Here is a 26,523-nt window from a genome sequence, read left to right on the forward strand (position 1 = left end):
ATTTCTGGCAGTTAGCAACATTACAAAATAATATTAAAATTGGGATCACGATTTTAGAGTTCAAAGAAGGATTTTTATCCTGAGCCTGACAAATTATCAATTATTCTTTCATTACAAATATAATTAATGAAAAAACTCTGATCATATATTTAAATATAAATCGCGCCGCATTTTAAATTGCAAATATTTTAAATCATGCAAGGACTTTAAATTGTATAATCCTACCAGATTAAAGTGAATGATAGGGGTCTTTATATTACAAGTCGAAATAAATTAGTCCCAAAAGTGCTTCACCGCGACGGCAATATCATGTAATGAGGTAAGCCCGCCGACACTCCCCTGCTCACAGATCCGTGATTGGCCAACAACACTCGAAAGATCCTAAGAAATGCAACTTTTACGAGCACTTAACACCAAAGGAGCTGACAGGGGCTGGTTTCCCGTGCGGCTTTTTGGTTGGCTCCAGTCGTTAAGTCAGCTTTTATATTCGTTCTTGACCTTTGCCGCGAGCTGTGTCGTCAGGGTCAGGTGGCTGTCGCAATACCTGCTGGTGGACACCACAGGCTCGAGCAGTATTGTGCGCCACAAGTCGACCAGCAGCAGCGGTAACATGAAGGTGTCAGCCAGGGTGCGCGGAGAGTGGCTTCAGATCCCTTGCAAGGATGGTAATAGAAAGCACTGACATATTAATCTTCCTTGTTTCCAGTGAATTTTGTACCGGACCAGATATTTTTAATCATTTTTAATTGGCAATTTTTTACACAATTTTTTAAAAAAGGTTAGACGCGTATGTAAAAATTATTCAATTTAATATTAATGGTGTTTTGAACAATTATTCAGCAAATCATTCCATCATTTTGTAAGGAACATTGATATATATTACATTAAAAATAATATACTTTTTACTTTTACTTCATGGAAACTGTAAATACGCATCAGTATTTAATTATGAAAACTCCTTTTCAAATATATCTCTTGGATCCTTATTTATGTTAAATTAATTCATTTAAATATCAAGCCCATTATTTGATAAATTCTAGTTCTAGATTAAATTTTGTACATTTTTGTGCAACTGATTTCCTTGCACACTGAAATCAACTCTCCATAGAAAATTTGTAGAAGAGCTGCCCTGTGCAGCCCAAAGAACAAGCTTATATTATTTCCGAACTGGATGGACTAGAATGATTTTTCAATAGATTAAATTTCAAGTTTAACAATTTACTAAGATATTTTAAATCATTGGATTCGTCGGCACCTGCGCATAGAAAAATTCTGAATTTTCAAACCTAGCAAACATTATGTAATGTATTTTAACCACTTCTGAAGTCCAGAATTAATTAATTAAAGACGTATATAAGGATATACCCCTTCCAAAGAAGCGGTTTATAAATAGTTTAGAAATCTATAAAGACAATATTTTATCAGTGAAATGAATTGCGCACCGCAGCCTTGGTGAGTTAAAGACCCTGTTTTCAATGCCCGACTGAAAAGATTTATGCCATCATAAAATTGCACTTCTCATACGTAAGAAGCAGGTTTTTCATTTCATTGCGCATCAAGCAAAATGGCACTACTTGTTGTTTATCACTTAAAAATTGTCATTTATTACCATAAAAGCCGCGCCACATAATGCCCGCAGAAAGGCCCAATCGTAAATTAATCCTGACCCTTGACACCCGCTATTCCTTCCAAATCTAAAAAGCGATAAAAAAACTAGTTGTAGTTATTATAAGGTTTTCCCATTTTTTTAAGCGCAGATAAAATTGTTTGGATTATCAGGAAAAGTGAACATCAACTGGTTAGGAGGAGAAGCGATCCGCCGCTTCCACAAACTGCAGGGACCAGACTCTAGTCTCAAAATAGGAGAGGAGCAAATCCAAGAGATCCGCAAGACGAAGGGCGGTGCCATTTTGGACCCTGATGACCTGGTTAAAGATGTTCTCGACGACAATGACTTCGTTTCTATCAGTAGGCTATTTACAATTTAAATAATTAGGCTTTTATATGAATTTCTTAGTTCTAGATAACATATTTTAAGTCGAATCAGTCGAGAGCAAAGCTATAATATTGATTAAACGTTTTAGTTCTGTCATCTGATCGGACCCGGCAGATTTCTAACAACCCAGAAACTACAGTCAATTTGGAGGAGTACACGACTATGTGAGCTTTGTAAAATAATTCGCTTGTTTTCTCCGAAACGTAATTTTTTGTTACCCTTTTTTTAATCAGGAATGGAAAATACGAGCCTCCAGAAGAGGTAAACCGTTTAAAAAGAGTATAAAATATTTTTTTTACTAAAAGCAAATCCGCAGTATATCTTCCTTGATGGAAACACCTTGTCTACGGACGATTTGGTGCAGCTGGGAAAAAGTCGCTATAAGATCAAGCTGACAAATGAAGCCGAGCAGAATGTGACCAAGTCGCGCAACCTGATTGATAAGATTCTGCAAGAAAACAAGGGTACGCCTACCTTCTACATTTCAAATTTTTGCGAAATGATAATTGGTGATAAAAAATTTAACTATATAGTTAAAGCCTCTAATTTGCGGCAACTTGGGATTTCTGATTTATATAATAACGTAAAAATGTGAAAACTTGTATAATTAATCCGTAACAAGATGACACAATCCACAATCCTCAGTGTAATTAGCTACTTTATGCCTGCAGTGGTTTACGGGATCACAACTGGCTTTGGAAATTTCGCGAGGACGACCATTCCAATCGACAAACTCGAGTAAGATTTCCTAGCATTTAATCAGGCTAATTAACATTCGCCCAACACAGGGAGCTGCAGTACAACCTAATCAGGTCGCATGCCGCCGGCGTGGGCCGCCCCCTGTCCCCGGAGAAGACGCGGATGCTGCTGGCCCTGAGGATCAACGTGCTGGCCAAAGGGTACAGCGGCATATCGCTCGCCACCCTGAAGCACATCATCGAGGCCTTCAACGGTGAGAACATTTGACATCATTCAGCAGCGGATCAAAATGAAAAACCTGTGACATGTTGCAGCGTCGTGTCTATCACTCGTGCCTGAGCAAGGGTCTGTGGGTGCCAGTGGTGATTTGGCGCCGCTAGCGCACCTGGCTTTGGGCTTGATCGGCGAGGGAAAAATGTGGAGCCCAGAAACCGGATGGGGAGAGGCTAAATACGTAAGCCCCTTTTGAGGATCTTTCATGGAAACATATTTACAAAATTTCTTTCCTTTTTGTGCTGTAGATTCTATGATTGCGTTGAAGTTTGGTAAAATTTAAAAAATCAATTTAATCGTAACCCTTAACCCCTGTCATTCAAAGAGGGAAAGTTTGGTTATCATTGAAAATATAGATATGGGGGACTCACGCTTTCCGATCACTCTCACTTCTCGCTCTGATGGGAAGATTCAATGTTCATCCCTATCCTAGCGAGAAGTGTGAGTTGGGCGAAAATGGCGAGTCTGCCATACCTGCGTGGAAAGCAGGCTTTTGAAAATAGGTTGTCATTTTTTCTTCAAATTATTCTGAGTGTTTTAAATAAAAACGGTGAGCTTGACGAGGCTTTAGAGGCTTAGTTAGTCTTTGATGACAAATTTTGTGTACATACAGCATAACAGCAAAACCTTTTTTTGCCTAACAAATTTTTTGTCCAAATGACAGATTTGCAAACGCCCGCTGCGACTGCTTAATTTAATATGCGTGTAATGTTAAATAATGCACACAAATATACCCTAAACAGCATGCACGAACCAAACCAAATAAAAATAAACTGGATTATCTACCTTTGTCTTGAACTTAAAGGTGTTGGAAAGCCATGAGCTGAGTCCGATCAGGTTGAGTGCCAAAGAGGGCATCGCGTTGATCAACGGCACTCAGCTGATCACGTCCCTGGGCGCAGAGGCTGTCGAGCGGTCCAATCTGATTGCAAGACAGGCGGACGTGGTGGCCGCCCTGACCCTGGAGGTGCTCAAGGGCACGTCCAGGGCGTTCGACTCGGACGTGCAGATGATCCGGCCGCACAAGGGCCAGATTGCGGTGGCAAAGCGGCTCAGGGCACTGCTGCACTCGGACACGTACCCTTCGCAAATTGCAGGTTGGTACACACATACATGTGTATGTATGTACATAATGTATCAAACACACTTAAAGCACAAGAAGGTCCGTGAAATCTTTGTCGCTTCTGTTGGTTTTAGATTATAAGAAGCAATTGATTCATTATCACTCACATTTCACGCAGTTTTCTTCTTGATCGAATGTAATGTGAACTTTGCACTGCATAATATAATTATTTACATATTATGTAGTTCACTATAGCAACAAGACACAGGACAGAGACAAGACAACTCGAGCACTGACAATGACAATCAGAAAAAGGAAAAGAACTGCGAGAACCAGCAACGGGCGACTGACCGCGAGAAATAATATTATTGGCGTGGGTGGGGGAGGAATGAACTCTGAAACTAATCAGGGACGGGAATAATGGAACAAAAAAAACAAGATCGAACAAGATTCATGGTCCAAAGATCAAAGAAACTCTTGGGAAATGATTTATTTTGCTAGGGGTTTTAAGCTATGAGCTATATTATAATATATGGTTTAAAGTATATAATGTATGTGTGTATTGTATATTTAATGCGAAAAATTATGAAATGATGGATACAAATTGTGTTCGTATAATTACTTCAATTTTTAATTACTTACGCGTTAATTAAAAATAAGAGCAATCAAAAACAGTACTGAGATAATTTGTTGCTCAACTCTTAATAAATTATGACTTCTTGATTCTAAATTGGCTAATTAAGAAAATATACACATAAATGCTGCGAGACAGAAAAGAATTAATAAAGAAAAATAATTAACTGTGTAAAATAGACACCGTGGTTAAAAAAAACCATGAACGTAAAATTAAGAAATAATTTATTCTGAATTTCAACTGCAGGTGCAAATTATTTCAACCCATTATTAGCAAACTTAATGAACACTTGCGGACACAGTCTATATATTAATATCTTTTCTGTCATTTTAAATTAATTTCAGAGAGCCACCGTTTCTGCAACAGGGTGCAAGATGCGTACACCCTGAGATGTTGCCCTCAGGTGCACGGAATCGCCCATGACACGATAGAATTCGTGCACTCGGTGATCACCACAGAAATGAACAGTGCCACCGACAATCCAGTATGTTTAGTGTTGAACAAAGGACGAACGGGAAATTAAGAGAAATTGTTTTTAGATCGTTTTTGCAAATCGAGGGGAAATTATTTCCGCCGGCAATTTCCACGGAGAATATCCCGCAAAGGTTCTTGACTTCCTCGCAATTGCGGTTCATGAGCTGGCTTCAATGAGCGAAAGGAGAATCGAGCGCCTCGTTAATCCAGGTGAAAATTTTAATTTCAATCACAGTTAAATATGAACAATTAATTTTTAGCACTGAGTGAGCTTCCGGCGTTTTTGGTGAAAGACGGAGGTTTGAACTCGGGTTTCATGCTCGCTCACTGCACTGCAGCTTCTCTGGGTAAGTGCTAAATAATAAGAGAACACACTGGCTAATTATAAAATAAATTTCAGTGTCTGAGAACAAGGTTCTGTGTCATCCGTCTTCTGTAGACTCGCTGAGCACCAGTGCTGGCACCGAAGATCACGTCTCAATGGGATGTTTTGCAGCCAGGAAATCGCTCTCCGTAATGCGTAATTTAATGAAGCGATAAATTCGTAATTAATTTTCTCAGGTGGTCGAGAATGTTGAGCAAGTGATCGCCATTGAGCTCCTGGCCGCCTGTCAGGCCATTGAGTTCTTGCGTCCATTGAAAACAACAGTGCCATTGGAGGAAGTGTACAAAGTGGTTCGCTCTGTTGTCAGGTGAGTAAATAGTTGTTTTTAATCAATAAAACTTTATACATAATTTTATTAAAGACCTTGGGACAAGGATCGCTTTATGGCTCCTGATATTGAAGCTGTAGTAGCCCTGCTGCGGTCTGGAAAGATTTGGAATGTTGTTCGTCACCACGTCGACTTCTACCATGCTCCTCAGGTGAGTTAAAAAATTGCAGAAAAAAAACAGATTTTCATATTGAATTTCAGGAAATCGAAACTCGCGTCTTCAGCCCAACGGCCATAATGGTTGGAGGACAGAGAGAAAAGGCAAGAGTGCGACCAGGATCGGCCAAAAAGAGGAAGGCTAACGACCAATGATTTATTAATCCAAGATTTTAACTCGTTGATATTTTAAAAGTTTATATTTCTAACCACGGTGTTGGACTTTTTGTTTTTTCGTTTTCATATTTTTATTATCTTTGTGTGTATCGATCTTTTTATCATGTTATTAAAACTTTTATACAATTTTGTAATGGATTTTTGTTGATTTTAAAGGTTTTTCCCATTACGTAAGTAGGAAAAAGTTTTTTTATTTGGCTATATATAATTATTTAATAAAATCTGATATACCTTAAAGTAGTATATATGTATTCACCGTAAATTAAGATACTAAAAAACAAACGACAACAGGAATTTTAGGGGTGTAATCTGATCCACGCTATGTACAGTGTGTGTAGAAGTATGGCTCTCGAAAATCTAAAAGAGATCGAATTTCCGGAGTTTCTCGCCATGCAGTTCCGTCTTCGTCCTCTTGACAGCCACTGCGAGTTCGCGCTGCCTTCAGTGCCTTCCACTCAAGCCTTCCTCGCGGGGCTTCGTCAGCCAATCAACACATCCGTAGTTGGCCAATCAGCGCTCAGTTCCAACACAGGGACAGCTGACGCGATTTTTCGCAGCAAGGCCTGTGTTCCTGCTGGAATTCGCTCATTACAGCGGGCCAATTTCAGTTAAAGTGAGTGAAACCTGACTTTTCGTATTGAATTTCCTTTTCGCAACGAATGGTCGACGATTTCGAGTCGGCGTCAAGCGGTAATTCGGCGGTCGAGGCGTGTTTTTGTCAAGGTGTAAACTGCGACATCGAGTCCGTGAGCCCTTTTTTATTATTCACCGCTGCGGTCTGCACGCTTCCAGCGACAACAAATTACGCACGACGTTTGTTAGTTTAAATATCAAGGCAGCGCAATCAGCGTCAGTGCCTTATCTGTTCCTTTGAACGGGTATCGAGCGCAGAAATAAATTCTACGGAAGGGAGTGGGTTTTTTTCATGATTTAGAAAACTGGGTGGGTGCGGCTGGTGAGTTTGACACATTGAGCGCCGTGTTTTCATTATTATTTTATGGACGCACATCGCAGGCGAATCGCCGTTGGCCTCCTGGTGACACACTTAACGGTGAAAACACGCACGCTTCTTTTATTAAGATTATTTGTCCTCTTCATTAGCGGTGACAAAATTCTAATTAATTTTTTTTCATTCGGGCCATATTTGACAGATTTTTGTTTTATTTACGCAACATCTCCTCCCCTCGACTAATTTTTGACGTTTTATGTTCGTTTTAATCGTCTGCAGGGGCAGAGCGTCTGAAATTAAACGCAAAGGAGGGTCCGGGGGGTGGTTTCGAGTCTATTTTCGGCCGCAGCCGCTTCCAAGAGAGCTCCTCCTAGTGCTCCGAGAGGCTGCAGCTCGCGAAGTCCGGCTTCCCGAGCATCAGACCGCTCAAGACATGTGTTAGTGATCTTCTGGTTTGCGTTGCAGGATGAGCGAGTCGCGGCCATGACCTTGTGAAAGTATCCAGAGTGGAATCAAGGGCTCCAGAGGATAAATGGCTACAAAAGCGCAGGGTGAGTTGGCTTAATTGCCCGAGACTAATTTTCTGTCGGCTCCGATTCCCTATCTTCTCGCCAAAAAGGCATAGTAAATTGCGTCATTTTTTGCTATAAACATCAAAGAATAAACGCGACGAGAGGTTGTCTTCATATGTATAAATTTAATTAGCCGTAATAGCTTAAATCCTGCAATTATTCACTCGGCTTTGCCGGTCTTTTGTGTGAGTCACAGCTGTTGAATCGGCCCCAAGCTGATGGGCATTCGAGTCACGTGTTCTCCAGCCGCTTTGTGTGCTGGATCAATTTTATTGTTCTCGCCTCGGACCATCTTGGGTAGGCTGGAACACCATTGTTCCCTTGTACACCTGTTGCCAATTTCCTTTCATGTGCACAAACAAGCCGGTTCTGAGAATTGGAATGGCGAACGAGTGAACCCAAAAAAGTTAAAATGTCTTTCTAAGGCCAAACCAGCAAAGGGCTTAACGTCAGCATGAGAGGTTTTTAAATTAGAGGGGGAAATATCTGACGCTAGAAATACACAGCGGTAACAAAAACTAAATTTCAAAATATCCGATGGTCTTTACTAGTCTGGGTCTGGATGCTGGCGTTAAAGGGGAGTTAATAATTTTTCGGTTCCCTTCAGTGCTTGCTGAATTTGTTGGGAAAAATTAACATTTTTTCTAGATTTTATTATTTCTCATTATTAGTTTTAGTTTCATGGGAATCCCTTTCTTAGTTAGCGATAATTAATTCAAATTTTATGATTAATTCAAAAATTTCATGATGAAAATTGTACACTTAACAAATTTACATTCACATCCATAATTAATTTTGCACTAAAAATAGCCTAAATGTAGTGTTTTAACTTGTACCCTCTCTACATGGTAAAATTTCAGAGACTGAACAACTAGAATTTGAATTTAAATCAAAATAAATTAAGAATATTTTGTATTCTACCTAAATCAGCACAAAATTTTTGTTCTAGATTTCGTCTTTCTTTAATGAGTAGAGCACTGAATTGTTTATAGTGTTGGTAAACGTTTTTCAGGACTATTAATGAAGCGTATCTCACACGAAAAGCGATTTGACCAATTAACCAGGTCTCGGCTTTCATTAGAAACTGTGCTTTCTAAATCCTCACAAAAGGAGGAACACATCTCCTCCAGGAACGGGCGGTCACGTCCTTGAATTTTCCGCGCGAACGAGCGCTCTCCTCGTCTCGCTCGACTGGTCGCTGATTGTCTCTCGCACTCTCGTTTCAGGGAGTAAGATTTGCCTGCAGAAGCCGTCCGTTCCGCCGAAACCGTCGCCCGAGCTTCTGAAGCAATCGCCGGCGAGACGTTCGCTGAGGAGCAGTGCGGCGCCGTGCCTCGCGAAAAATGCCCCCATCAGGTGAATTTCCGCCCCCGCTCCGCTAACATTGACCAAGCAGCCACCCCAACCCGCCACTAACCCTCCATATACAGTATCCCCGCTAGCGTGTCATCCAGGATTTCTCTCACATTCATAGTTCCATCGAGTGTAAGTAACAACAGGATTTTTATTTCAAGAGTAGAAGCACCCTCTCACCGTAGTGTCTTGTAGACTGAATGTTTCCCACTTTTATCGACTGTCAACACGGGCTGGGCGCAGTTCTTAAATCTGAGACCTCCAATTTTGCAACTTGAAGCGTTGTGTTCATGCTTATCAGCGGCAGTGCGTTATATGTTTACACTGTGTGTGTTGTAATTTTGCACGCCCAACTCACTCCACTTTTCTGATTAAGAATTGGCAACCCTTTGAATAAAACGTAAATTTAAAATCAAAATAATGGTCTACGTTGCTTTTTTTTGTTTTTCGTTAGGCATTTTCGGAGGTTATTCAAATTTGAATAATTTGAACTCACCACACAATTCATATTTTCAATACACTATATTAAGTTCCGTGTTTTAAGACATTTTTTGTGGCCATCGAGTCATATGAAAACAGATGTGGCCAAATTTATTGGGTTGTGATAAAAAGCGTCACATTAACATGTGGTATGAATAAAGACCCGCTTGAAATTCATATTTTTATAGAGGCAAAATGCTTGATTTCTCACTGCGCACTCAATCCACTTGGCGTTGTTCTATTTAAAAGCATGACAGTTTTTTGTCGTACTTGTTTCCAAAAAGATAAGCCCGCCTATAGTAGTAGTTTGACAGCGTTGCTGTTGCTTCGAGGATTAGTTTCACCAGGCAGTCGCTACTGTACACTGTCACTTTATAAACATATATTTCTCATCCAATCTACCCACTAACAACAATTTTATTCGCTGTAGTATTGGTAAAGTGCTTGATCGGTGTCAGTTTAAGCAGGATTTCTTCACTTTTGCAATACGTCGACTTGTGTTACATGCTCTTTCTATTATTTGTGTCACGGCAAGTTGACGTCTTACTGCTTTGTTTCCGTTTTATTTATTTTCATCGCCGGTTAGTCACATGATGTGTAAGAGTAAATTCCGACGCGAGTTAAAACTGGAAATGGTTTTCATAGATTTGCTCCTGCTTCCGACGCATGACACGTATCACTCCTTTTTGCAGGATGTGTGGATCTTATCAGTGAAGATTTCCTGTTCCTCGTCTGAGCATACGGTCCAAATTTAAAATGCTGCAATGCGTTTTTCCAGCCCAATCTCGGACCGGCGAGCCCCGCCCCCGCAACCCCCAGCGACTGCCCCCGGGAAGCCGTCGCTGCCAACGAGGACCGTTCCACCGAAGCCGCAACTGCTGCCAAAGCCGCAGCTGGGCGCAACCCTCGCCTCGCCCAAGAAACAGGCGCCTGTGGCTCGGCTCGACGAGTTTAACGACAATCCCATCCGACCCCCGAGAGGTCCCAAGGGCGTCAAGCAGCCCGGCTCGCCGCAGCTGGTGCGTCCGAAGCCGTTTTTGACTCCGCCGAGTGCGACCACCAAGGCCAAGAGCGCTAGTTTGGGCCGGGACGTCGACCAGTCAGCCTGGTTCGTGTGGCAAGGCACTCCTATCAGGCCCCCGAGGCGCAAGGGGGCGCATAACGGGCCCCGGACGCCCATCTCACCCCAGCAGCTCGGCAGGAGCGTCTCCTTGTTCAACTCGATTGAGGATGCAGAGCGGAACATCCCTATTTATGCCACCGTCAATTACAATCTGAAAAAGAACAGACGAGCTCAGCAGCAAACTAAAAGCGCCGACTTTCTCGACGTGAACACGCCAAAGAATTTCAGTCTATTTGCTAACAATTCAGAGGAGTTGCTGGACAAGTCCGAAGACACAACGACGACAAGCCAAAGAGTTGAAATTGTTGCTCGGGTGAAGGGAGAGTCTGTTAGTGAGGAAGATAAGATCTGCAGGGAAATCGAGAATAGTCTGGAATTAATGAATCAAGATTTACAAGAGTTGAGAAATAGGAATATTAATAAAGAAGAGCAAAGAGTGGATAATGTGATTAGTCAATCACAGGAAACTAATCTTATCAGCCAAAGTGATAACGGCTGCATGGGAAACTTTGAGTGCGGCAGCCTAGTCGATTTGTGCGCAAAAAAGGGCGAAAAGGTAGATGTGTCTCTGGAAACGGGAGTCAAGCGTTGCGACGAGTTGAAAGCAGAGTCAAACGAAGATGATAATTCTTCTAAGGTAATGAAACAGTTTATACGCAATTGTCCGTTTTCCTTGATCTATTTTTAGTGTTTTTACTCAGGAAGGAGTAAAATTGTTATCTTCTCTCTCTCTCCATTTTCGCGGAAACGCCACTCATAAATCAACTATATTTTAGATTCAATTACCTCCTATTGTGCCTTGACTATTATTCTTAATGAAAAGTTTTGCTTAAATCACAAATTTTTGCAGCTGGAGTTTTTCTCAGCCAACACTTCTCACCACAGTAGTCTCAATGACATAATGCCCGACATTTTGGACGAGGACGGCAAGCAGCGCAGCAAGTGCGAAGACGACGAGTCCTTTGGCAGCGCGGAGAACGTGTTGCCCAGCGACAGCAACTACGTGAGCATGTCTGACCACAGGGGATCGCCGAACTTGAAGCAGAAGAGTCTATCCAAGTCACTGCTGGCCAGGAAGAAGAGGCACAAGGTGAAGAAAGAGCCGGACGGCGAACTGTCGACCGGCGTGCTGGGTGATTTGGACTCGGACACCGCCCGCTCTGTAGACGAAATCAACGTGCAGCCCGAGGAGGGTAGGGAGAGGAAGAATTCAATTTTTTCGCTCATCAGGGGCAAGCAGGGCCGCAAGTCCAAGGACAAGAAGGAGTTGAGCAAGTTTTACACAAAGAAGGAGAAGGGGCCGCCCAGTATTGTTGTCAATTCGGATTTTGAAACCGAGCCAGAGGAGGATGAAGAAGAGGAGAACCTCAGTGTCAACTCGAACTATTCCAAACTGTCAATTGAACCCACTGTGAGCACAAACTCCATTAACTCTGTCAATTCGGAGACGGACACAAATTCGGACCTGAGTGAGGAGCAGAAACGGGCGCTGAAGGCATTCAAAACAGCAGAGGAACTGATGACCTCTGAGAGAACTTATGTTGACTCGCTTAAATTGTTGTGTGTTGATTTCCGGTCTTACGTCAAGATTCAGTCTGGAAAGGATACCAAAACCCCCATTATTCAAGGTTTGTAAAACAGTTGGGAAACATTAAATATTCATCACTGCCAAAAAAAATTATATATAAAAATATTATTCAATGAAGAAAAAGATGTGCCAATTCTATAGACCAAAAACTTTAATCAATAAATCTTTAATAAATTTGATTGTTAGCAACAAGAAAAAATAGTAAATCACGGTTTTTAAGGATGCCATAACATCACACAGTTCTCTCGTATTAGTCATCAGATTATTAAAATTCCTGCAATTATCAGTCACACTCAGTTTGTTTTTTGAATGAGTAATTAAGAAAATATTTTCTGCACGATAGCACAGTTGACAAAATCACGACTCTTCATTGGTTAATGATTCAACATGAAAGTCTAACTTGAAATCTGATTACAAAGATTAAAATTTTGTTGTTGACTTGAAGGACCATTTTTTCCTTTCGCGTTGCACTCAAAGTGCCGTCTTCCATCTTCTTCTATAGACCCTCATTGTAAATTTTTCATCCGTAGAATCTGACCTGAACAAGATCCTGAACCACCTACCCCAGCTGCTGGTCTTGAACGAAGACCTGCTGAGGGACCTGGAGAACAGAATCGTCAGCTGGAACGAAAGTGAAAAGATCTCTGACATAATCGTGAAGAAGGGCCCGTTCCTCAAGCTCTACACGTCGTACATGCAAGACTTTGAGGTGCAGGTCAACTTCTTGGATGAATGCTGCCACAAAAACACCGCCTTCGCCAGGGTGGTACACGACTTTGAGGCGCTGCCCAGGTGCAACAAGCTGAGACTCACCCATTACATGTTGACGCCAGTGCAGAGGTTCACGAAGTACAGGCTGCTACTGCAACAGTACCTGCAGTACCTTGAGCAGAGCTCGCCTGATTATCTAGACACGCAAGCTGCGCTGCAGATTGTCTGTGAGGTGGCTGAGCACGCTAACAAGTCGATGCGGGAAGGGGTGAGTTAAAAATATCAATTGATTAAAAAAGGAATATTTTCTTCTATTTTGAGAATCTATTGCGACACCATTCTTTCATTTAATTATTTTTATTAGGTCTACCCCAGGTTAAGTTAGAAAGTGGCAAAATACTTATAAGTGTTAATTTAAAATAAACGCGACATTTGAGGGGGGTCATTGCTAATCAATTTTAAACTTGCTGTTTTTTCAGTCCCAATTTGCATATTGTAAGTTGTTTTGGATAACTTCCAGGTGAAAAATGCAAAGACTTAAAAAATAGTTTGAAATGAAATAACAAATTAATTTTGGTATTATACTGCATATTGCTTTTTTATAATTTATGGGGTATCAATAATGTTAATTATTTTCAAATATTTCAGTTAATTGTTTATAAACCCAGCAACCGATTGAAAAGATGCAATTTTAAAAAACTGTTACAACAAAATAATTATGGTTACATTTTTATAATGATCAAACATTTTAGGATGCTCTCTCCAAAATGCTGAAACTGCAATCGCTGCTAGGCTGTGAACTGATAAAACCAGGCAGGGTCCTCATCAAGCAGGGCGAATTGCAGAAGATCTGTCGAAAGGGCATTCAGCCTCGTTATTTTGTTTTGGTAATGCATTTTTCAACTCTCGCTCTCCAACCTCTAACCAACTTACATGCATATTGTAGTTCAGCGACTGCCTAATGTACACCTCATACCATGGCTCAGGATTGCTTAACGGGCTTAAAATGAATTTGGAAATTCCCCTGCAAACTGTGCAGGTCAAAGTGTCATCCACCGAAGACTACAAGAACGAGTTCAGCATTATTAGTATTAAGAGGAGCTTTACATTAGTTGCTAGGTGCGTTTTAATTTTAATGCATTACAAGCAAAAAATTATATTTCAATATCCTAATTCATTAATTGCAAGCTTAAACTATATCTGCTTCTTTTATCAGGGCTGGAAATTTTGATTTGATTTAATTTTTTGTTGATGACTTTTAGAAGCAAGTTTGACAGTTCAAGACAAATTTAAAAAGTTTTAAACTGCCTCTAATACTTAATTTATAACAAAGTTAATCTAGGTGACACTCAGCAAACTACATTTTTTGTTGCCCTAAATTTCTATTTTCATGGTGAACGGAAGCCTGAAAATTACAAACTTAAACTGTCAAAATTTAATCCTCATGGAAACTAATTTCCTTGCTTTCTGTCTTAAATAATGCTTCTACAAACCACAATTTCATTCACAGTTCCGCCAAAGAAAGGGACGAGTGGGTGGCGGTGGTGCAGGCCGCTGTCAAGGACAAGGTGAGCAAGCAGCAGTCGTTCCAGCAAGCAAGGTTGATCGCCGAAGGCCTCAACCGGCCGATGACCACGCTGGGCCACACGGCCCCTCTCTGGATCCCAGACGACCGGGTGACCACATGCCAGAACTGCGCGGTCAGGGAATTCAGCCTGACGCACCGGCGGCACCACTGCCGAGCGTGCGGCTATGTCGTCTGCGGAGAGTGCTCGACTAACAAGGCGCTGCTCAGGTACATCCAGTACCAGGCGGCCAGGGTGTGCGACAAGTGCTACGACATCTTGCAGAAAGGTGCCTTCGCGTCTGATTTTATTAATTAGGCATGTTTTTCACGCATTTTTTCCTTATGCAGAGTTCGACGACCCTTTGTTTTCATTGCCGGCTGATTTGTCCAACGAAGCCATCAACGAAATTATGGAGAACGCAAAAATTCATTACAAGAAAACTCTGCCAAGTTCAAAGAAGGGCAAGGCGCAAGCAGTTCCTCAAAGACTATTAGAAGTGAGTTTAGAACTTGGAACATCAAATTTAGAATCATTGGCAATGACTGGGTAGTTATTCAAATTGCTTATGAATACATGTTAGTTAATATTGTTATATTAGATAGTATGTTACTATAGTATTTTATTACAGACTTACATAAATATTATCTTACTAAGATAAAAAAATGCAAAGAAAAACTTCATGTTTTTTAAACTGACAAAGGGAACCCTCGGAGAAAAATTAATCTGTTCTCTTTATGCTGGTCAGCAGCTGCCAACTTTTTCAAACCTTTCTAAGTAAATTTCTAAGTTAATTTAATACATTATACTGTTTTTATCTGCCTTTTGTGCAAATTTCTCCATTTTTATCAGATATTTTCCAATTTCAACTCGAGCAATCAAAATTGTTAGTACTTTTTAATGTAATAAATCATTCCTGTGCCAGGTTACAGCAATGGAAACCGAGTGCACAATGAAAGGCTGGCTGCAGAGGCTGGTGAACCGTTCATGGAAGAAGATGTGGTTCGTCCTGAAGGAGCAGGTGCTCTACGCTTATAAGGCCTCTGAGGATGTTGTTGCCATTGAAACCACTCCTGTACTGGGCTTTATTATTGAAAGACCAGTAAGCATCTCTGATATTTTTAATTTGAACTTGTGTCTAATATTATCTTTTGGCAGGACCACATGGTGGAGGGTGTGCATCCTGACCTGGTCTTCACCCTCAGTCACCAAACCGCAAGCCATCTGCCTCAACAGGCGCAGTCGAGTGTGCCCAAAATGGTTTTCCATGCAGAGTTTAAGGATTGCGCTGACAGGTGATGACCATTTTTATTAGCAGAAAATTTGCTCAAATTTATATCTCCCTTCCAGATGGGTTGAAGCATTTAAGATGGCAACTGTTCTGAACTAGAAGAATATTTAATCTGCGTAATCAAAACTAGTGCCCCAGCCGTATCTGTTTGAACATTATTTTGCTGACGGTGCCAATCATCGACGAATCTGATTTCCTATACACAGCCTTGGCAGCTGCATATCATCACGCATAGTCAATTGATGTCCGACAGAGTAGGTTTTCATAGTCACTGCTTCTGCCAACGAGACCTTAGAGATTATGTCTGATTCTGTGCGATTAGTGATTCTAGCAATACTTTGATTTTTTTAAGTCATGTACAGCACATTACAAGTTGACTGTTTTCAGCACTTATATATTATCAAGACATTTTGCCATAGCTTTATTGCAGTTAAAAAGAAATTATACTGTTCTGAGTCGTTCTGACCGTTGCATGTCTTTGCATTAGCCTTAAAATTTATTAAAAATGTTCGTTCCTTCCTGTTGAAAAGATGTTTAGTCAAAGCTGGAGCTCTGAAGAGGTTTAGAATTTTGTGATTGAAGCTAATGCGTAAATGTGTTTTTTAATCATGTCATTGTACTGGAACATTTAAACAGTGTGATATTCTTACTATGTTTCATTAAAGTTTTAGATAAATTCTAATTTCTCACGTTTTATTGAGCAATGAAAATGGCAGCCGTTATGTTTCATTTAACTTTTATTTTCTCTAATTTACATCACATGTTGATTATGTACATTGGAAAGAACAAGTGGGAATTTCCGTCTCATAAACATCTCCGTAGTTAAAATAGCCACTCCTTACACATAATAAAAGGAGAAGTAATTCAATAAATCAGTCCGACTAGTTACGCGTGTGGTCAATGTACAAAATTAATAGGGTTCACTCGCACTTGCAGTACCACAGGAGGCAAGTATAGTAGTCTCTCTCCCTTCGCACGCCTATCTCTTCCTCCGGTCACTTTCCCGCGGGCCGGGCCGAACCGAGTACGCATAGAGCATGGTCCTCGATCTCTTTTGATTTTCGTATCCTAATCAGTCGTTTGGAAGGACTTGTTTATGCGCTGCTCATACAGCACTCTCGTCGTCCGGTCGCGCGTACAGGTTGCAGTGTCCGGCGGTGGGGGAGGCGAGCGGGTAGGGCGGATACGCCAGGGGTGAGTAGCCCCCGTGGAGGGAGACCAGCCGCTCCATGATGCAGTGCGGCAGGATGTCATCCCGCCACATGTCACCGTTTTTCGAGTAAATGTCCGAGCCGACTGCCGAGTCGGGGCTCACGTCTTCCGAGGGCCCCCTGGGGTGCCGAGAGCCTCCTGAGGAAGACGCCAAGGACGGCGTGGACTCGTCGGTAAAATCTGAGTCAGACGTGTGGTGAAAGTGACCGACCCATCGCGGCTGGGGAATGGGCGGCCGGGGTCCAGGCACCCCCATGCCGCCGTTGCGGGACATGGTCCGGTGCAGCACCTCCTCCATGGGCTGCTCGGGGTCGGCGGAGGTGCGGAAGCGCACGATGCCGTCCTCGGCGAACAGCATCGAGCTGGGCCGCTCCGATGGCAGCGGCGGCGGCTCGACGGGAAGGGCCACGGGTAAGGCCTGCAGCATCGGCGTCGGTGGGGCGACCAAGGTGCGCAGCTGGTAGGGGTCCTCGTACAATTTCTTCTGCACGGCGTAATTGGCGCCGCACACGGCAGGGTAAAGGTCCTGAGACACTCTGACCGGGTCCTTGAATGCCTTCTTCGAGGGCGACGGCACCTTGAGGGCGGCGACGAACGCCATCAGCAGGCTGATGGACACCTCGATCACCCTTACGGAGAAGTGGAAACCCCACCAGGGCCATAGTCTAGGCGGCTGGTCGCCGAAGAGACCGGTGACGCCGAAGACGCCGTACAGGTGAACGCAGACGAGCAGCAGCAGCAACATGGCCACGGCCAGCAGGGAGCGCAGCACTAGGCCCAATGACGCTGGCGGAACATGCTGCGTCGTCGAGAACATGGGGTTGAGGGTGCTCAGCGAGCGGGAGAGGAGGGGGAAGGCGGCCAGATAGGCCAGCGACAGGGAGACGGCGCACACTAGCAGCAGCCACTCGTTTATCAGCAACAGGCGTTTGGCCACCGGCTGAGCGACCAGCCCGGCGGCCAGTTGTAGGCCGAGACACAAGACCACCAGCATGACGGCCGCGGTGGCCGCGGCCACCAGTGCTGGCCGGCCGAACGACAGCAGCTGAGTCCTCGTGAACTTTGCCACAAACAGGAAGAGCAGGGCGAAGCACAGGCACAAGAGGGGAAGGGCAAAGTGCAGCAGCACGGGGGCCAGCGCCTCAGGGTACGACCTTTGGCGGTTGTAGGCGTCGTGCAGGAGGAAGGTGGCGCGCAGCACGCCGATCGTCAGCAGCAGTCCGTTGCTCAGGTGGAGGTAGATCGGCGAGAGCACCCGTCCGCCTCCCCTGCGCAGCCAGGTCGAGACGCACAGCAGCACCAGCAGCAGGAAGAGGCCACCCATCAGGTAGACGTGCACGTCCCATGCCACCCGCCACACCTTGAGGTCGTAGTCTTCCCCCTGGATGAGCCGTTCATCTTCGGGCACCTGCTCGGGGAGCAGCTCGTTTTCAATATGGGTCACCATCCGCACATCAAACATCTCATCGATATCCTCCTCGGTTTGTGGCGTCGCGGTGGTGGTTGTAGTGGTGGTTGTCGTGGTAGTGGTCGTGGTCGTTGGACGAGTTGTGGGGAATAGCTTAGTCAGATCGTAGGGGAACAATTCAGGCTCCTTGCGGCCGCTGCTGCCAGACAGGATGCGGGTCACGGCCGGGTCCTTAAGGATGGGCACAAAGTTGACCTCGGTTTCGTTGTGTGGGTCGTTGTGCCTCTGGCCGCCGGCAGGGGCCGCGTCCTTGCCCTCTCCGCCCCTGGCCGGGGTGTTCAGGGGCTGGTGCTTGACGGGCAGGTCCGGCGGTCGGTACGGGATTCGCTCCTCTGGCGGCACCTTGGACAGCACCGGCGGTGGCAGCCGTTTGTGCGAGCTGTGCGAGCCATCGTTTATTGAGCCTCGCAAAATGTCCTTGCTGGCGAACACATTGGCAAATTCCGGGCGCGCCGGGGTCTTCAGCCGGGCGCGCGTGACTGGGGCCTCGGGGGCTGGCGTCGAGTGCCACTTCCTGGCAGGCGGCGTGAAGGGAACCTGCGGCGGCGGCGGCGTCGGACGCGTCGCGGTGGTGGTGGCAGCCGTCGTGTGGGCGGGCGGAGCGGGGGTTAGATCGCCGTGCGCCACCTTGTTGAACACGGCGGCGATGTCCATCTCTTGGGAACTGTATGTCGAGCCTGTAAGTTCGAGGTACGACACGCTCGGCATCACCGCCGAGTTGGGGCTGGTGCTCGGCTCGACGGCGGAGGCGGCGCACGCCCACGCGCCCAGCAACAGCGTCACGCGGATCATCATGCTGATCACCTCATTCCAGGCAACCTGCGAACACCAAAATTTTTATTTAATGGGGTCAACAAAATTTTAATACAAAATTACTACGAAAAAATAAGCCTGCCTCAATATTTTTTTCTTGCCACCCGATTTTTTCACTGTTTTTCTCACGCTCATTTTTGTTACAACACATTTGGAACAGTATAAGAAAGCAAATTTATTTAAGTGTTATGTTGCGTCCCCAATTGAATGCGTTTTTATGGAAAATAGCTGATATCTCAGGTTAGAATATTAACTATTTTTCTGCGCGTTGAGGCATTAGATGAGCGCGAAAGGCACAATTTTACGACTTTTGAGCCAATCTCAAAATCGTCTAAAACTGTTTATAGCGCCTGTAAAACTACACAATTCCTTTAAACGCTTGACTACGAAATATTTATGATACACATGGCATATTAGTTGTTTAGAGTTTTTACGTTGAAAATGGCAAAAATTTTGAGCAAAATCACAAAATATTTGGTATCTTTTCATCATGAATTTTCCTAATTTCCTCATTCTTTTTTTTAATAGACGGATAACTTTGTTTTAAGGAACAGAAGATTTAAAGCTAGAGAAAAAATCCCTATTTAAATTTTTAAACCAATACATTGGAAATATGAAAAGAAATCCTTCTGAATGTGACTGAAATCCCTATTTTTAACGCTAGAGACTGCCAAACCCTGAAAATCAATCACTCGGAAAAAGGAAAAGTGACCATTGAAATACATAAATGTTTTGACAGAAAAGGTAGACACAAAAGAAATGAAACGAGGTATTGACATCTCTAACTCTCCCTTGCAACATTTTGCTCCCCAGGGATGTCATTCTATTTAAAGAGCAATAAACTAACCACTTCGAACATTGAATCACCCTGGGAATACTGCCAGGCACTTGTCAAACACAGCCTCATATAATGTGAGTAATGGATTGCGCGTCACGGACTTGGCGGCGAAGCAGCAGTACAAGCGATTCGTTACAATTAGCGCATTTCGCGGCGAGCGACAAAGCCGATCATAACTCTTTCAGCCGATTCAATTAGGGAAACGGAAGTGGCGCGTAGAAGAGCGGATTAGACGTGTAAAATTCGCCATCGCATCTGTCGGCGTCAGGCAAAGAAAGGGAAAAGTTAATTTACAGCGCATTGTACGCACGGCGCGGTAAAATAATTTGATGTGCGCCGCCGCGACTCATTAAGCGGGTGATAGCCCAAAAAAGGAAATTTATGTGACAGTAATTCAATTTTATGTGCAGTTGTAAAAATTCCTTTCACGCCTGCTTTTCGTAAGACCGCGCGGCTGCTTCTTATGTAATTTATTATAATTCACCAACCTGCTGAATTGACGAGTCGGGCCGCTCTTTCAATTTTCGATTGCAGCTCGTTACGATGACGTCATTACAAACAATTATTGTCCACTTGGCGCGGCGGATGATAATCAAAAGTCTGAAACACACACAAAGAGACAAATTATTCATCTGCATTTTTATTTCTGCTTCACGCAGCTCAAGTAGGTGCGGAGGCAGAGTGAAACGGAACGTCTCGCACCTGCCTCGCAGGCAATCAGACGCGTCTTTCGCTCTCTCTCTCTCTCTCGTTTTTATTGGGTCCGGGAATATTTTACGGCCTCAAAAAGCAGATGGCCAACAATTTTATCAGCGGCTTCTGCTCAAATGGTGATTTACTCACTGCTCCTTCCACCGAGTTTCCAGGTGGAAAGGTGGCTGTTAGTATTCCTTTTTTATATATAAAATTTAGCACCCTAAAGTAAAAGTCACACTTTCTGGCCGTGAATTTATGGCTTGGGCACGTAGGGATGCCCTAATCGCTATTTATCGAACGCCCTTCAAACATATGGACCAGACGGTGATATTTTTTTTCTAAAAAAAGAAACTCTTATGATGCTACGTTTTAGTTTGTGGTTGAATTCAGGCACAAGTCAGACGATGTAATAAGAAAGATCAACAAGGGAATTTTTTTAAATCGACGGAGAGTTATGAAGCACCATGAAGAAGAATGAAATCCTCACGTGACGATTTAATTTGGATCGATGCGCCAGAAAATCCTCAGATTATAGACTTTGGCCCAGGAAAATCGTTAGTTAACGCTCGTTAATAACTGCTCCAAATTTTCTGAGCTGATGAAAAGATGAGTAGCTTCATTTTGGTCGTTTGACAAAAAATATAATTATTTCTATATTCTTATTTTAAAAGAACAAAAAGCGCTGTGCCTTAGGATTAGTTCTTAATAATTTACATATCCCAGAGAATTGTTCTATTTAATATTGTCTGCTATTCAAAGTTCCCATGGTTTTATAAATATAGCTTTTTTGAAACGTATTTTGTCGTTTTTTTCCAGGTAAATCAATAAAATTGCCGTCTTACACAACCGGGAGCAAAGTCTTTTCATGGGCGACACAAAATTTTACTCTCTGAGAATTTTATGACGGTTACTGCTTACAGCTGAATCCGAACCGTTTCGCAAGAACTAATAGACTTTTCATCCTGAGTACTGGATGACCAATTTTCCGTAATTTAAGATTTGAAAAACTCGTTCCAAAGTGTGATAACCCCCGTCCCGAAAGTAAATGTGTATAATTTAATTTTCCACGCGGGCAAGACGGATTAACGACAATAATTGCGGCAAGCCTCATCGCCGAGGACCGATAATGCCGAGTAATGAAATAAACTGCGCGAGCGGGGAATTCGGCCGAACCCTCAATTTGCCAGACCAGTTTGCGCGCTATTTTATTCGCGAGGATGGCAAGGAGGCGACCGCTGGCTTTTTCTTTCTTTCTTCCATTTAATCTGGAGCCATAATCAAAAATCCAAGGCCGCGCGCGCGTTGAGGAGTTTAACAAGCGCGAGGGCAGGCAGGCACACACTCTCGCTCGGGATTTCGCGATTCTCATTCTCTCTCTCTCTCCTGCTCCTCCGGCTTGTGCAAACACGACGACGCGTATTATAAATTTTCATTCCTGCCTGGGAATTTGATTGTTCTTTCACGGGCTCCCAATAAATAAATTCCCCGTTTGCCGACGCGCAAAATATTCCTGCCGCTATAAATTTCAGGCAGACGAGACCAATAAAAGATCTATTGTTTCGCTGCCTCTTCACTCGCCGCCGCGGAGCAAAATGCCACGCCAACGGATTGAAACCGACCGGGAGACGACCGCGGCGGGACACGTGAAGAAAGAAATGCCGGCGAAATCACCAACATTGAATTTCCATTAGGGTTTAGTGTTCGCTCATCGGGCCAGGAAGAAGACTTTTGGCCTCTGCACGATGTTATTTCTAATTTATGCTGCTGAAATGACATCAGACAACTTGTGCCGATTAGATTCTCCCTGATTTACTTGCTGTTAACTTTGTGTGTGTGTTTTTTTAAATAATCTTGAATTAATTAGATCTTTGCTTAAATTTTACTAACGTGGCTGACGTATTTTTCGGTGAAAAGCATTCTAGCCGATTTAGGTCACCGTTTCTAGCCCGCAGTTTATATAAAATTTATACTGGGGAAAAATGTTTCCATTTATTTTGTAATATTACCAAGGCATCTCATTTCCTTGAATATTCACTGAAAGAATTTTTCATTTGGCGACACCTAATGCTGCCTTTTGTGACAACATCTAATTTTGAGCTAGTTTTAATCGATTTTAAATAAAATTGGAATGAAAAAATGTAGCCCAATGTTTTTTTTTATTCCGTATAAGTTCAAAAATTGCAAGATTTGCTTTATCTGATGAAATATAAATCTACAAGCTACGACTAAGATGATAATTAAAAGACAATTAAGAAAGCTTTCCATTCTGGACTCCTCGACACACCACCCCATGATGATGGATAGCCCAATGTCAGATAAATTGTCTATATCAAAGTCTTTTTTATTTGCAATATTCCTGCGTAAAATCGTGAACCTTTAAGGATGCGTTTCGATTGAACCAAAATAAAAATTAGGCAGCCGTGTGTGCGTGTTGGAGCTTTTCGCCGATTCTAATAAGTGTTCCAGGCAGCGAAATGGTAATTAAACCTCATTTTTATATCACTCCGCGCAGCCGACAGGTCGGACGTTACGGCAAAAGGTTGATTATCCGTTTTGGTCGTGGTCAGTTAGAGCTGGCGGCTTTAATTTCAGGATCGTAAACCGTCGCGGCGCAGCATCTGCGCTCACTCAAAACTGATCATTTCCTTCACAAAGCCATATTTCAAAGCTCATTTTGGCTGTTTTTAATTGGCCCGTGCACACACTGAAAGCGGAGACGGTGAGCACAACCACGGCTGTTTGTTTCCTCGGTTGCGGATGTTTTTAACCTTAATTAGCGAGCGAGAGCAAAACAAGAGGCTGCGCTGAGGTCAAAGCATGTGCATCAAATTAGGATGATTTATGGAATGCTCGGTGCCCGCCGCTAACGATCCGCCTGGCCAAACTCCGCGCGCAGCACCTGATTGATTCTCGCAGCCCGCGGGAGAAATTCCGCGCTTTTCAGCAAAATCCACGGCAATCTGTTGCGACAAAATCGTTATTTCTCTCTCTCCCTCTCTTAACTTCTGAAAATAAATAAAATCGCGGGGGATTTCGGACGCGGCGGCGGCACTCTTCAAAGGGCTGCGCTCGTTCACGGTTTTTATACTAGAAAAGAGAGCCGGGTAATTTGAGTCAGCAGAGCATTGCGATTTTTTCTGCTCGAAAACAAGAGAGCCAGCTTCCTGTCCAAAATTTCCGAAGAAATGCCCGGGCAGCATGGCCGCGCGGCGTGTTTAATTGGTCTAATGAGGCTGAACCATAAATTCCGAATTTGTCTCTATAAATATTTAATCCTGGCGTACGGCCGACAGGTAAAATTAAATTAATTGGCACCTTCAGAGCAAGGAGGATCTCTGAACTCTCTCTCTCGCTGGTCCAGAAGCACGATCCATATTTCTTTCAGTGCGGCTCGAAGAAAGACGACCCTGCCTGTCGTTCTTCGTCGTTGTTAGTCAAACTGGCAATTAAAAATAATATTGTATCGCAGGCTAAATACACTCACAGTAGCAAGCCCTTCGTCATTGCAATGAAAGAGCAGAAAGAAAATTAGTATCGACTGTACTGACAATGAGAGACGCTTTTTCAGCTTGCAGGGTCTACTGTAAAAGGTCTCTAAACCTACTGAAGAATAGGAATAATTTATAGGGATGTGCATAAATTTTTTCTATGGTTTTTCTCGATTTTCCCGTGGATTTGGCTCCTGTCACGCCTCTATTTCATTTTATTAGGAAGCACGCCCCTTTCTAATCAATTTTTTCGAAATTTCCTCGAGTGACCTTCTCTTTTAGTGTTTTCTATCAATAGACAATATTTTTGGAATTCCAAAAGTCACTTTTAATGGCTTTGATTTTATCTTTTTAATAACGGAAACATAAGAGAAAACGACTTATAATTAGCGGAAAAACACGCTCGAATTTTAATGATGCAAAAAGACCAGCACTAATTTGCACATAATATTTGTGGAAACATATTGTTGATTTCAAAACTTGCTATTTTGTGCCAGAAATCATATTAAGATATTTAATTATTTTCCACGTAAATTAACAGTTTTTGCACAATTCTAACTGATAATTTCAGTTTGCAGCCATTTTTGAGCGAAAATGACCCAAATGTTGGTGTCCGTTTGTAATTTCAGCTCATCATCAGCTGCTAAAACTCGTTAATTATCTCCTCGTGTAGGGTCTGGCGAAGCGAGAGAGACGCGTGTTCAGTTTCAGGTCGAAATCGACACCTTGCGACGCTCGCCCTTTCCGAGCAGGCAGCATTGCGTCTTCCAGCTTTTAAGGTTTCCCTCTCGGCGCGGAGTGATGTTGTCTCCCGAAATGACACCCGCCGGCTCGAGTTTTCGCTCTTGCAGTGTCGCCAGCAGCAGCAGCAGCAGACTCGTGGGCAGTTCATTTTTTTCATTTTACACGTGAAAACGTGGGGAACACGTGATACCTGTATAGGGGTTGGGGAGAAACGCGGGTGCCGCAGATCTTTTTCATAATCAGGTGCACCTGCATGAAATTTCCAACCGGGTATCGTGTGTTTCCATCCTTTCGTGGAAACTTTCTTTTGTGCATGGAAACAGCAGGCAACGAATGAACGAATCCTTTGACCTTTTGCCAGGGTTTACATTATATATGTTAAGGTGCATTCCTCGTTTGGGTCTCTATTGTTTCTCGAGCGGCCATTTTATTAATTGAGCGCCGACGCTCAGCCGCCGCCGCGTGCATGTACTCACAAAGCAAAATTGCGTTCCATTCGGCTTCATTGTGCGCGCGGGCCGTTTTAATTTAAATTAATAGTCGAGCACGGCATCGGCACCGAGGGCGAATTTCTACTTGCGAAAGCACCATCTGTTTCGAAAAAGGAATCCAGAATTCAGTTTCAAACCCCGGAACTGAACTCCAGTGACCCATCTGAAGAATTTCTTGGTACTTCAGAGATATCTGACCCCTAAGGAGCCTCAGAGGTAATTTGTTTCTGTTTAAAATACGCGTCCTTGATTTTTTTTTCTCTCAAATTTCTGCTTCATTCGAGCCGATCGGACCGTGTCTCTACACAAAACAGCGTAAAGTGCGTATTACTAATTCCTAGCTGCGTTTCTCTGATTAGATTTTCCAAGGAAAGGGTGAGAAATAAATAATTTCCCACATGTACCTTCGAGAGCTTTGTTGCTGGCTCGTCTTCGCATTGGAACAAGAATTCCTGATTGGAGCCCCGACTCCTTGTCGCGGCTAATTTGAAGGGATTCATTTCGACGCCGCAGTTTGTTAAGCCGCTTTAATTGATTGCATGATGCAGCAAAGCCGTGCGTGTACCATACGCGGGGAAAACACTTTCTTTGTGTGCCTCGCGACGACCACCTCTCGATGCGAAGACCCACCATTCAAATCACCCGACAGACAGCCCGAACCATCTGCCGCAGTGAGAGCAAGAAAACGTGTGTTTCCCATTACGCCGGTGCAATTGTAAAACCAGGAAATTAAATTTCTGTGAAAAAAAATGAAGAAAGAAAGGAGCTGAAGTGTTTTGTCTAAAATCCATTTGTTAAACATTGTAAAAATCGGACAGCAAAGGTGCATTAGCTTTAAACCCGTTATGTATGAAAAAAGCTTGTAAAAGCTGAGATTTTTAAATGTTTTCCTTGTCTTTATAGACACAACCTTGGTTTCGAAATTCATCTGCCGACAGGCTCATTTATTGTTGATA

General features: G+C 43.3%; 3 protein-coding genes across 7 annotated transcripts in view; 2 read left to right on the forward strand and 1 right to left on the reverse strand.

Annotated features, from left to right (window-relative positions):
• Positions 1-516: 516 nt before the first annotated feature.
• LOC135946045 (histidine ammonia-lyase-like) lies at positions 517-6,323 on the forward strand. Its single transcript, XM_065494072.1, has 16 exons — positions 517-665; positions 1,780-1,968; positions 2,085-2,160; positions 2,230-2,257; positions 2,313-2,460; positions 2,668-2,734; positions 2,785-2,948; positions 3,010-3,149; positions 3,774-4,065; positions 5,010-5,149; positions 5,205-5,349; positions 5,400-5,486; positions 5,540-5,652; positions 5,701-5,831; positions 5,886-6,003; positions 6,054-6,323. Exons 1-16 carry the CDS (start codon positions 611-613, stop codon positions 6,162-6,164), a joined length of 2,004 nt encoding a protein of 667 aa, XP_065350144.1. The 5' UTR covers positions 517-610; the 3' UTR covers positions 6,165-6,323.
• Positions 6,324-6,691: 368 nt separating this feature from the next.
• Positions 6,692-16,499, forward strand: LOC135946043 (FYVE, RhoGEF and PH domain-containing protein 6-like). 3 transcript variants are annotated; one of them, XM_065494065.1, is made up of 13 exons: positions 6,692-6,798; positions 7,600-7,685; positions 8,933-9,062; positions 10,318-11,299; positions 11,513-12,290; positions 12,781-13,229; positions 13,714-13,848; positions 13,908-14,080; positions 14,472-14,815; positions 14,877-15,025; positions 15,452-15,628; positions 15,685-15,821; positions 15,877-16,499. In XM_065494065.1, the coding sequence occupies exons 2-13, from the start codon at positions 7,667-7,669 to the stop codon at positions 15,914-15,916; spliced, it is 3,513 nt and encodes a 1,170-aa protein (XP_065350137.1). In that variant the 5' UTR covers positions 6,692-6,798; positions 7,600-7,666; the 3' UTR covers positions 15,917-16,499. The 3 variants fall into 3 exon arrangements, with proteins under 3 accessions (XP_065350137.1, XP_065350139.1, XP_065350138.1); XM_065494067.1 differs by lacking the exon at positions 6,692-6,798 and adding an exon at positions 6,829-6,931; XM_065494066.1 differs by lacking the exon at positions 6,692-6,798 and adding an exon at positions 7,121-7,236.
• Positions 16,500-16,536: 37 nt separating this feature from the next.
• The window catches only part of LOC135946044 (uncharacterized), a 45,939-nt gene continuing 35,952 nt past the window's right edge, over positions 16,537-26,523 (reverse strand). For all 3 annotated transcript variants that reach the window (XM_065494071.1, XM_065494069.1, XM_065494070.1), the window contains 2 exons: positions 20,637-20,748; positions 16,537-19,316 (listed from right to left, as the gene is read on the reverse strand). In XM_065494071.1, the coding sequence (XP_065350143.1) occupies positions 16,923-19,292 (2,370 nt within the window). In that variant the 5' untranslated portion in view covers positions 19,293-19,316; positions 20,637-20,748 and the 3' untranslated portion in view covers positions 16,537-16,922. The remainder of the gene's footprint in view (positions 19,317-20,636; positions 20,749-26,523) is intronic.

This window comes from Cloeon dipterum, chromosome X (genome assembly GCF_949628265.1).
Source record: "Cloeon dipterum chromosome X, ieCloDipt1.1, whole genome shotgun sequence".
In the NCBI taxonomy this organism is placed as follows: domain Eukaryota; kingdom Metazoa; phylum Arthropoda; class Insecta; order Ephemeroptera; family Baetidae; genus Cloeon; species Cloeon dipterum.